This window comes from Cricetulus griseus, chromosome 6 (assembly GCF_003668045.3).
Source record: "Cricetulus griseus strain 17A/GY chromosome 6, alternate assembly CriGri-PICRH-1.0, whole genome shotgun sequence".
NCBI classification, from domain to species: domain Eukaryota; kingdom Metazoa; phylum Chordata; class Mammalia; order Rodentia; family Cricetidae; genus Cricetulus; species Cricetulus griseus.
The window spans coordinates 105440120-105452621 of record NC_048599.1 but is presented as its reverse complement, the minus strand read 5'-3'; the positions used below and the strand labels follow the sequence as shown (position 1 = coordinate 105452621).

The 12502-nt window shown below is 38.4% G+C and overlaps 1 protein-coding gene across 1 annotated transcript in view; it reads right to left on the bottom strand.

Moving 5' to 3' along the window:
* Positions 1–12502, bottom strand: part of Ccdc173 (coiled-coil domain containing 173) — a 29573-nt gene that overhangs the window by 2053 nt on the left and 15018 nt on the right. Inside the window, exons 7-8 of the mRNA XM_027420229.2 lie at positions 11864–12056; positions 5254–5418 (exon numbers count right to left, since the gene is read on the bottom strand). Coding sequence (XP_027276030.1) covers positions 5254–5418; positions 11864–12056 — 358 coding nt within the window. The remainder of the gene's footprint in view (positions 1–5253; positions 5419–11863; positions 12057–12502) is intronic.

The following is a 12502-nucleotide window of genomic DNA, read 5'->3' as shown; positions in this document are numbered from 1 at the left end:
CCCCCCGAAAAAGCCAAGATTTCAATCAACATGGCCTCTGGAATGTTGCTGTGCAGATGGGGAAATAACGTCTGGAAATCTAGCTAGAAATAACTGCTTTAGAATGTGCCATAAGAAAGTCAAGGAGGGAACTGGAGAGATGGCTCACTGGTTAAGAGCACTGCCTGCAATTAAGTAACACACAATTGCACAATTCCTGGGTCGAGGAAGAAATAAAAAAAGAAATTAAAGATTTCCTAGAATTCAATGAGAATGCTGACACAACATATCCAAACCTATGGGACACTTTGAAAGCAGTGCTGAGAGAAAGTTCATAGCGCAAGTGCCCACATGAAGAAACAGGAGAATAATCACACTAGAGAATTAACAGCACAACTGAAAGCTTTAGAACACAAAGAAGCCAATACACCCTGGAGGAGCAGAGGCCAATTTGAAATAATCAAATTGAAGGCTGAAATCAATAAAATGGAAACTAGGAGAACAAAACAAAGAATCAATATAACAAAAAGTTGGTTCTTTGAGAAAATCAACAAGATAGACAAACCTTTATCTAAACTTACCAAACAGCAGAAAGTGAACATGAAAATTAATAAAATCAGGAATGAAAAGGGGGACATAACAACAGACACAGAGGAAATCCAGAGAATCATCAGGTCATACTTCGAAAACGTATATTCCTCAAAATCCGAAAAATCTAAAGGAAATGGACAATTTTCTGGACAGATTTCACTTACCAAAATTAAATCAAGAACAGATAAGCAATTTAAATAGAGCTATAACCCCTAATGAAATAGAAGCAGTCATCAGAAGTCTCCCAGCCAAAAAAAAGCCCAGGGACAGATGGCTTCAGTGCACAATTCTACCAGAAATTCAAGGAACAGCTAATTACCAACTCTCCTCAAAGTATTCCATATAATAGAAGCAGAAGGGTCATTACCAAACTCTTTTTATGAGGCTTTAATAACCTTGATACCCAAGCCACACAAAGACACAACTAAGAAAGAGAACTACAGACCAATATCCCTCATGAACATTGATGCAAACATTCTCAATAAAATACTGGCAAATCCAAGAACACATCAGAGAAATCATCCACTATGATCAAGTAGGCTTCATCAGGGATGCAAGGATGGTTCAACATATGAAAATCCATCAATGTAATCCACTATATACACAAACTGAGGGGAAAAAAACCACATGATCATCTCACTAGATGCCGCAAAAGCCTTTGACAAAATCCAACACCCCTTCATGATAAAGGTCTTGGAGAAATCAGGGATAACAGGAACATACCTCAACATAATAAAAGCAATATACAGCAAGCAGACAGCCAACATCAAATTAAATGGAGAGAAACCCAAGGCAATTCCTCTAAAATCGGGGACAAGACAAGGTTGTCCACTCTCTCCACATCTCTTCAATATTGTCCTTGAAGTTCTAGCTAGAGCAATAAGACAACAAAAGGAGATCAAGGGAATACAAATGGGAAAGGAAGAAGTCAAACTCTCACTATTTGCAGATGATATGATAGTCTACATAAGTGACCTGAAAAACTCTACCAAGAACTCCTACAGCTGATAAACACCTTCAGCAAAGTGGCAGGATACAAGATTAACTGAAAAAAAAAAAAATCTGTAGCCCTATTATATACCGATTACACATTGGTGGAGAAAGAAATCAGAGAAACATGACCCTTTACAATTGCCACAAACAACATAAAATACCTTGGGGTAACACTAACCAAAAAAAGGGAAAGACCTGTACCATAAAAATTTTGAGTCTCTAAAGAAAGAAATTAAAGAAGATACCAGAAAATGGAAAGATCTCCCATGCTCTTGGATAGGATCAACATAGTAAAAATGGCAATCCTGCCAAAAGCAATCTACAGATTCAATGCAATCCCCATCAAAATCCCAACACAATTCTTCACAGACCTTGAAAGAACAATTCTCAACTTTATATGGAGAAACAAAAGACCCAGGATAGCCAAAACAACCCTGTACAATAGAGGAACTTCTGGAGGCATCACCATCCCTGACTTCAAGCTCTATTACAGAGTTATAATCCTGAAAACAGCTTGGTATTGGCACAAAAATAGAGAGGTAGACCAATGGAATAGAGTTGAAAACCCTGATATTAACCCACGAATACCTGATTTTTGACAAACAATCCAAATCTATACGATGGACCAAAGAGAACATCTTCAACAAATGGTGCTGGCATAACTGGATGCGGACATGTAGAAGACTACAGATAGACTTTTTGCCCTGCACAAAACTTAAGTCAAAATGGATCAAAGTCCTCAACATAAATCCAGCCACACTGAACCTATTAAAAGATAAAGTGGGAAATACCCTTGAATTGCTCGGTACAGGAGACCACTTCCTGAACATTACACCAGTAGCACAGACACTGAGGTCAACAATTGTTAAATGGGACCTCCTGAAACGGAGAAGCTTCTGTAAGGCAAAGAACACAGTCAGCAAGACAAAACAGCAGCCCACAGACTGGGAAAAGATATTCACCAACCCCACATCTGACTGGCTGATCTCCAAAATATACAAAGAACTCAAGAAGCTAGTCTTGAAAATCCCAAACAACCCAATTTAAAAATGGGGTACAGAACTAAATAGACAATTCTCAATAAAATGGCTGAAAGACACATAAGAAAGTGTTCAACATCCTTAGCCATCAGGGAAATGCAAATCAAAACAACTCTGAGATACCATCTTACTCCTGTCAGAATGGCTAAAATAAAAAACACCAATGATAGTTTATGCTGGAGAGGATGTGGAGGAAGGGGAACATCAGTATGGTGGTTGGTTCCCCAGGAAAATGGGGATCAGTCTGCCACAAGATCCAGCAATTCCACTCCTAGGCATATACCCAAAAGAAGCACATTCATACAACAAGGACATCTGTTCACTGATGTTCATAGCAGCACTATTTGTAATAGCTAGAACTTGGAAGCAACCTAGATGCCCCTCAACTGAAGAATGGGTAGAGAAAATGTGGTACATTTACACAATGGAGTACTACTCAGCAGAAAAAAAAACAAAGGAATCTTGAAATTTGCAGGAAAATGGATGGAACTAGAAGAAACCATTCTGAGCAAGGTAATCGAATCACAAAAAGACAAACATGGTATGTACTCACTCATATGAGGATTTGTAGATATAGAGTAAAGGATTACCAGCCTACAATCCACACTGCCAGAGAAGCTAGTAAACAAGGAGGACCCTAAGAGAGACATACATGGTCCCCTGAAGAAGGGGAAAGGGTCAAGATCCCCTGAGCAAATTGGGAGCACGGGAAGAGGGGGAGGGAGCTAGGAGAATGAAAAGGGAAGAGGAGGAGGGATGCGGATGACATGAGGGAGCAGAAAGGTTGAGTCAGGGAAAGAATAGAAGATAACAAGAATGGAGATAGCATAATAGAGGGAGACACTTTAGGTTTACAGAGAAATCAGGCACTAGGGAAATGTCTGGAGATCTACAAAGATATCACCAGCTAACAATCTAAGCAACAGAGGAGAGGCTACCTTAAATGCCCTCCCCTGATAATGAGAGTGATGACTGACTTATATGCCACCCAATAGCCGTCATCCAGCAGCTGGTGGAAGTAGAAACAGACACCCACAACTAATCACTGAACTGAACTGGAACCCAGATGCAGAGAAGGAAGAGTGAAGAGCACAGGGGTCCAGACCAGGCTGGTGAAACCCACAGAAACAGCTGACCTGAACATCGGGAACTCTTGGTCCCCAGACTGATAGCTGGGATACCAGCATGGGACTGATCCACACCCCAGGAACATGGGTTTCAGTGAGGAAACCTCGGAAATCTACGGGACCTCCTGTAGTAGTTCAGTACTTATCCCTAGCATAGGTGTGGAATTTGCGAGCCCATTTCACATAGAGGAATACTCCCTGAGCCTAGACACACAGTGGTGGGCCTAGGCCCTATCCCAAAGGATACAATAGACTCTGATGACACCCTATGGAAGGCCTCACCATCCAGAGGGAGCAGAAAGGATATGTGATAGGTAGGGTTTTAGTTGTGGGGGGTGGTAGGGGAGAACGGGAGGGAGAAGGGAACTGGGATTGTAAAAAATCTTGTTTCTAATTCATATAAAAAAAATGGACATGAGGAAAAAAAAAAAAAGAGCACTGCCTGCTCTTCCACAGGTCCTGAGTTCAGTTCCCACCAACCACATGGTGGCTCACAACCATCTGTAGTGAGATCTGTCTCCTCTTCTGGCCTGCTGACATACATGCAGACAGAATACTGTGTACTTAATTAAAAAAAAAAAAAAAAAGCAAGTCAAGTTCGGAGAAAAATGAAACAAAGAGGGTGAGAATGAGGACCTATCCCATGAATCTGCATTTTCTTTTGTATTTAATAATTAGCACAATACACTAAATAAGGATACAAAATGTGTACAAAAACAAAACAAAACAAAACCCTAGAATGAGACCTGTGGGGAGTGGATGAAGTCCTGAGTAAATGTTTATTGCTGACATGAGCACAGACATTTCAAGGATGCCAATGTCTCACAGAGTGGCCAAGCCTTCCCCCTGGTTCAAGTGCAGATGTTAACAGCATGTCCACCACAGCTTCATCCTCCTGGGTGTTTATGGCCTGAAACTGCTTCCCTACAGAGACCCCTACAGAGAGCAACTAACCCTGACTCTGTATTTGGCTGTATGTAACAGCCTCACCTCCTCACTTCAGATGTATGAAATCAGCTTGCTGAGTTTCCAAGCTGTTGCTGGTGTCTTCATCAGAGTGCAAGGCCCACCCCATCCTTGCTATTTTGCATGTATGTCTCTTTCTTCATTCTTATTGCCCCAGTTAGGTCAATCCCTAAGCCATTACAGAAGAGGACCACAGAGCAGAGATTCTAAAAACTAATTTCATATTTTAAATATATTTTTATATAATGATCATTTGTTCCTCTGCAATAAAAGGAAACCACTTAAAAAAACAAAATGAGGGGGCTGGAGAGATGGCTCAGTGGTTAAGAGTGCTGCCTGTTCTTCCAAAGGTCCTGAGTTCAATTCCCAGCAACCACATGGTGGCTCACAACCATCTGTAATGAGATCTGATGCCCTCTTCTGATGTACAGATATACAGAGAATGTTGTATAATAAGCAGAATGATGTATACATAATAAATACATATTAAAAAAAACAAAATGAAATCTCCATTATATATTTACTTTTAAAATCCCTGTAAAAATGGGAACAGTTACCATTTGCTGAACATAAGCATCTTGAATTTCTTGTTTCTCTTTGTTGGCTTTAAGCTTTTTCTCCTTTTCAAGCTCTTTGAAAATCTTATCTGCCTTCATCACAGCCAGCAATTGTTCTTTAGAGTCTATTTTTCTTTGTTTTTCTTCTTCTTCTTTATTTTTCATCTAGATGTTTAATGACAAAGGAAAAAAATAAATCAATTTTAGCCAACAGTTCTCATTTAAAAGAAATGGAGTCAGAATGTTTCAAGCAAAGAGCCAGGAGCAATGAGAGGACAGGAAACTGCATGTAGCTGGGTTACTTTGTTTTATTCTCTTGAATATCAGAGAGACATACTTAATGAAAATATAAGGAGAGTAATATAGACCAATTTCTGGCAAAAACAACAACACTCACAGTGTGTATGGTAGTGCATGCCTGTAATCCCAGCCGTAAGGTGAGGACACAAAGGCAGGAAGACAATGAGTTCAGGAGGAGCCTGGGCTATATAGCAAAACTTTCTTGGAAGGAGGATAGAAAGAGCAGGAGCAGGAAGAAGAAAATACAGGAACATAAAAACAAGATCTCAAGGTACAGAAATGCTGACATGTTAACAATTAATTGTTAAAATGCTTGAGCCATGTAATTTGAATGTTAAGATATACATACAGGGAATAGGTAGGGGATCCATTTCTAAGACTGAAAAATACAGAAATGCAATCAGGTAACGTATGTGGCTTCTCTTAAAACATTTAAATAGGGCTGGAGAGATGGCTCAGAGGGTAAGAGCACTGGCTGTTCTTCCAGAGGTCCTGAGTTCAATTCCCAGCACCCACATGGTGGCTCACTACCATCTATAATGAAATCTGGTGCCCTCTTCTGACCTGTAGGCATACATGCAGACAGAACACAATATACATAATAAATAAATCTTAAAAAAACATTTAAATAAATATAAAAAGCAATCCTGGCATTTAAGATGGTTCTGAAGAAGAACTTGATGCTTGTATCCATAAATGGTGGAGGTGGGGGGATGGAAGGTAGTAGCTGGAGAGATGGCTCAGCAGTTAAGAGCAGTGGCTGCTCTTCCAGATGACTGGGTTTGGGTCCTAGCACCTACATGGTGGCTCACAATGATCTGTAACTCCAGTTCCAGGGGATCCAATGCCCTATTTTGGCTTTCATGGGCACCCAGGCACACACGTGGCGCACAGATGCACATGCAGGTAAAAAAGAAAAAAAAAACATATGTGCAAACTAATAAAAAATATATATGCATATATAAACAAATAAAAATACCTTTAAAATACTTTATATGTAACTGATGGTCTTACTATCTTTCTTCTAAAAATAAACATTGGTTTTCTGCAGAGCACACTGGACAACTAGGCCTCCAGCATCTGCAGACCAGACAGCACCCTGTAACTAATTGTCTAAGAGGTCAGACGTTCAGGGACCAAGTTTCAGCTCCAATATGCCCAGGGTCCCTTCAGAGACTGGAGCCTTGGTTCTATGGGTGTCTGAGGTCATTATGACTGCAGAATTCTGATTTTCAAGGTTCCAGTGGTCACTTTCAGATCTGAAGTCTATGATGTGGTCCCAGAGGTTACTTTGGGCCTGTGGCTACAACCACATCACAATATAGTAGATGAACTGCACTGGATCTGGTTTGCTACCCTGCCTCCAGCATGTTCATAGAATCAAAGGGACAACCAAAGTTTTGACTCCAGCTGGTTGGATACCTATGTGCTTAGTGTGCAGCTGTACCTTGGCCCTGTTGTCACATAGCCAAGACAGAAGAGTCGATTCAGCAACTCATTCAATATTCAACACCAAAGTTTCACCAGTCTCCCTAGCTGAGCTTTATGAGATATGAGTAACAGAAAACAGAATATCCTAATAGGCTCAGAATAGAAGGAAATCAAAACAAATCCATGTCCACAGATGTATTAAACATGACAAACCAACACAAAAAAGACCACATAAGTCTTGACTCAACAATAGCAGGACCCCACTCTCAAATTCAGATAGTTTTCCCAAACTTAAAACATGTAAAGAAGCTTTAGAGCTAAAATATACTATGGGTGAACTGGATTTAATATATACAAAATATTCCACCCAGCAGAGAGAATGCACATTTTTTTCTTAGCAGTACATGGGACCTTCTCCAAAATCACCCACATCAGAGGACACAAGCAGTTTCAACATACACAAAAATTTTGAGATAATTCCTTGTATCTTATCAGACCATACCATGATTAAACTAGAAATAATAATAGAAACTACAAAATATACTTGGAGACTATACACATTTTTTAACACACAGCTAGCCATCCAAGAAATCAGAAAGGAAGAATTTAAATACCTAGAGATAAATAATAATGATAAACACATCCTATCAGAATCTCTGGGAAGCATCAAAGGAGTCACAAGACCAAAGTTTATAATAAGTTCTCATATGTTAAAAAAAAATCTGAGAGCTGTCAAATAACCTAATGATACATCTTAAGTTCTTAAAAAAAAAAAAAAACAGAACAGAACAAAACAAATTGCCATTCCCAAGCACGGTAGATGGCAAGAATAAAAGATTAACAAATAAATTAATGAAATACAGATTTAATGAATAACACACAAAGTCAATCAAACAGCTGATTCCTTGAAAAAGTTATGGAAACTGACAAACCTTTAACTAATCTGACAAAAAGAAAGAAGGAAAAGCTGCAAATTAATAAAATTAGAGATCAAAAGGGTGTCATTACATTTGAAGGAAGGAACGAAAGAGAAAGAAATAAAGAAACAAAGGGAGAGAGAAGAAGAGAAAGGAAGGAAGGAAGGAAGGAAGGAAGGAAGGAAGGAAGGAAGGAAGGAAGGAAGGAAGGAGGGAACTTATACTCTGAAAAGGTGTACAACCCAGAAGAAATTCTAAATGTATATCATATACCAAAATTAAGTCCTGAAGATATAACTTAAATAGACCAATTACAAGCAATATTATTAAAAACTTCCCCATAAAGAAAAGTCTACAATCAGATGGATTCACTAATGATTCTATGAAACTTTCAATGATGACCTCAGACCTGTAGGGAGACACCCTAATCCGGCCCAATAGTCCTGGGACAGATACCAGGTGGACCCAGGACTCGCCCATAAGGGCGTGGTGAAGGAAAGACAAGGTGACTTAAGGGAAGCTTCTTAAAGACACCCTCTTTCTGGCCGCGCTTGCTGGATTCCTGTGACCTCGCTCTGGCCTGCGTTTTGCCCTGATGCTTTCTTGAATAAAGAGATTTTACCATCACGGATTACAGTTCATCTTTGAGCGCACGCTGCAACCTTTGATCTTCACAGACCAATCCATTTTGATTGTTTCATAAAATTGTGGTGATGTATTATTTATGATTTATTAAAGCTTACCTGAAGATTAAGAAAGCAAAGTCATCCACAAACCATAGAAGCAAGGCACACACTTCCAATCCCAGAATCTATAGAGCTAGGCAGTGGTAGTACACACTGTTAATCCCAGGACTCAGGAGAAAGGCAGATGGATCCAAGACCACCCTGGGCTACCAGAGAGTGTCAGATCACATTCCTTTAATCCCAGCACTGGAAGGGTATAAAAGATAGGAGCAGGGTCTTCAGTAGTCAGTATCAGGCATTCACATTGAGGATAGGAACATTCATTCTCCAGCCACATTGAGAATAGGAATGCCCCAGCCCTGTTAGAGGTAAGAGCTGTCAGGTAGCTTGCTGATTTACTTCCCTGATCTTCAGCTTGAACCCCAATATCAGTGTCTGAGTCTTTTATTTCATGTTACATAAAATAGAAAGTGAAGGCACCCTATCAAATTCATTCTGTGAAGCCAATATCATTCTGATACTACAACAAGGTAAAAGATACTGTGTGAGAGAGAGAGAACTAAAGACTAATTTCTTTGATGAGCACAGATGCAAAAATTCTCAACAAAATACTTACAAACAAAATTCAGAAACACATTAGGAATATTATATACTATAACCAAATGGGCTTCATCCCAGAAAAGCCAGATTAGTTCAACATATGTAAATCAACAAATGTAATATACCATGAAAATAAACTTAAGGACAGAAACTACATAGTTATTTTAATTGATACTGAAGAGGCATTTGACAAATTCCAGCATGTCTTCATGATAAAAGTTCTGGAGACTTTAGGAATAGCTGGAATATACCTCAAAATAAATAAAGGCTATATACAACAAACCTATGGCCAAAATATTAAATGAGACAAATTGGGAGAGAGTATTTCATTTCCTCTGAAGTCAGGAATGAGACAAGGATGTCCATTCTCCCTTCTCTTACTTGATAGAATCTTAGCTGTAGTAATAAGACAAGACAAAGGCATAAAAGGAACAAAAATAGGAAAGAAAGAAATCAAACAATCCCTATTAGCAGATGGCATGATTACTAGAAAATTTTTTAATCTAGTAAACACAGTAAAGTTACAGAACACAAAATTAATGTAAAGAAAACAATAGCCTTCATAGTGTGCTCTCTGAGAAAAAAAATTGGAAAATATATTCCATTCTAAATAACTAAAAAAATGGGTATTTAAGAATACATCTATGGAGCTGGAGAGATGGCTCAGAGGTTAAGAGCACTACTGCTCTTCCAGTGGTCCTGAGTTCAATTCATAGCAACCACATGGTGCAAACATCTGTGATGAGTTCTGGTGTCCTATTCTGACATGCAGGCAAACATACAGACAGAACACTGTGTAAATAATAAGTAAATAAATGTTTTTTAAAAAGAATACATAGCTAAAGAAGTACTAGACATCTACAACAAATGCTTCATAATATTGAAAAAGGAAATCAGAGAAGATACTAGACAATGGAAAGACGTTCAATTATGTTCTTGGATTTGCAGAATTAATATTGTAAAAATATCTATACTGCAAAAATAAAGGTAGACATTTAACGTAACACCTATCAAAATTCTAATGTCATGTTTCATAGGTTAAAAAAAAACAAGCATATTTTCCATATGGAATCATAAAAGATAAGGAATAGCTAAAGCAATTCCAAGGAACAAGAACCCTGTTATACAAATGGTATAATACCTGACCTCCAATTATATCATAGAACTATAGTGACAAAGCCTGGTGCTGGCATAAAAACAGACAGGTAGATTGATCAATCAAACCAGGTTTTTACCTACAGAAGAAGAGTAAATTAGAGTCTTATCTTTCACCTTGTACAAAAATCAATTCAAAATGGATCAAAGACCTTAATTTAAAGCCCCAAACACTGAAACTTCCAGAAAAAAATATAGGGAATACTCTTCAATATACTGGGATAGGCAAGAGATTTTTGACCAGAACAGTAACAGCTCAGGAACTAACTATCCCAGTATCAAGAGATGGGACTCCCTGAAAATAAAAAGGTTGTATAGAAAAGGAAACCATCAGCAAAGTTCACAGACAGATGCCACATGGCAGAAAATCATCACTGGCCACACTGTAGACAAGAGGCTGGCATCCAGAGTTTACAAATGGAAGGAATTAAACCCCAGGGGAACACAACTGCCAATCGACAAAAGCAAATGAACTGAAGAGACAATATAAACAAAAAACATAAAACGGCCATTGCTATTTGAAAAGATGTACAATACTACTAGCTATCGGGGGAAATGCAAATTGAAATGGCTTCAAGATACTATCTCACTCCAGTCAAAATGGCCATCATCAACAAAGCTGACATCAAATGCTGGAGAGGACATGCAGAGAAAGGAACCCTTTATTCATTGTTGGTGAGGGTACAAATCAATAGTCAATGTGGGAATCTGGAAATTTCGCACAAATTTACAAATAGAACTACAATATGACCCAGTTATTTCACTTATGGGCAAATATCTAGAAAGTTCCATACTATACCACAGAAACATTAAACCCTGATGTTTAGACTGCTTTATTCACTATAACAAAAAAAAACTGTAATTAACCTAGTTTTCCATCAACAGATGAATGGATAATGAAATTATGTTGTATGAATTCTAAAGAAAACTGTAACCTGAATATTTGCAAGAACTCGGATGTACTTAGAATGTATAACTTCAGATGAGGTCACACAATCTCAGAAGAAATAAGCCTTCATGTTCTCACTTAACCTAGCCGATAATATATGCATATATATGTGAATGAATGCACATGTATGTCATATAGGAAAGAGAACAGGAAAAGCTAATATCAGGAGATGAAGAAGGACTGGGTACAAAGCCAACTGTTCATTTAGTTCTAACTCTGTCATGCAGTTTTCGCTTTTGATGAAGGTTAAGAGCATACAATTCAATTATCAAAGTGTAAAGTCCAATGTGAGGCTGCATGTCTTCTCCTAATGGCCACCCTAACTACATAGAAGGTCATCAGGAGGTGTGGACTTTGCAGCCAGTTAATTTCAGTGTAGGATTTGTTTATTTGCAAGGGTCTTTTTTTTTTTTAAATAAAGCTTAGAAAGAAAAAAAGTGTTTCAAGAATGTAGGAAGACCATTTGCATATTGTTTTCAAATCTGTTAGTTTTGAGAGAGAGGCAAAGAGGTAGTAGGCACAGCAGGGCAGTCTAACTCTCTGCAGCACAGCACTGTAATTGAATCGTTTACCACAGAGGCTCTATGATCTGCAATGGCTTTCAGCTCTGCTTGTTTTTTTTCATATTTTTCTTTTTCTCTTTTCTCCAGTTCAGCTTCAGCTTCAGTCACATCTTTAACAATAAACAAATCTTCAGAATCAAGTTTCTCTTTCATTAGTTCACTTAGGAAGTTATTTATTCTTTCTCTCCGTTCTTCTATCAGCCTATAACAGAACAACCACATTTGCCAAATCATCCTGAACAGCTCTTTAATGGAGTTAAAATTATTTCATTAGGGATCTGAGTTATTATATAGTCAACTACAAAACTAAAAAGAAGTCTGTGTGTGTGTGTGTGTGTGTGTGTGTGTGTGTGTGTATGTAAATTAATTTGACATACATTTAAGTTTTAATATTGAGCTAAATAAGGAAATTAATCTTATGAACTACAAAGAAACATATATTCTAAAAGTTTCCAAGTGATCAATGTGTAAAATGTAATCACATATGAGTGTGCATGTATACTTGTGTAAGAAAAAGGTGTTAAGAATCTCTATAACACGGCCGGGCGTTGGTGGCGCACGCCTTTAATCCCAGCACTCGGGAGGCAGAGGCAGGCAGATCTCTGTGAGTTTGAGGCCAGCCTGGTCTCCAGAGCGAGTGCCAGGACA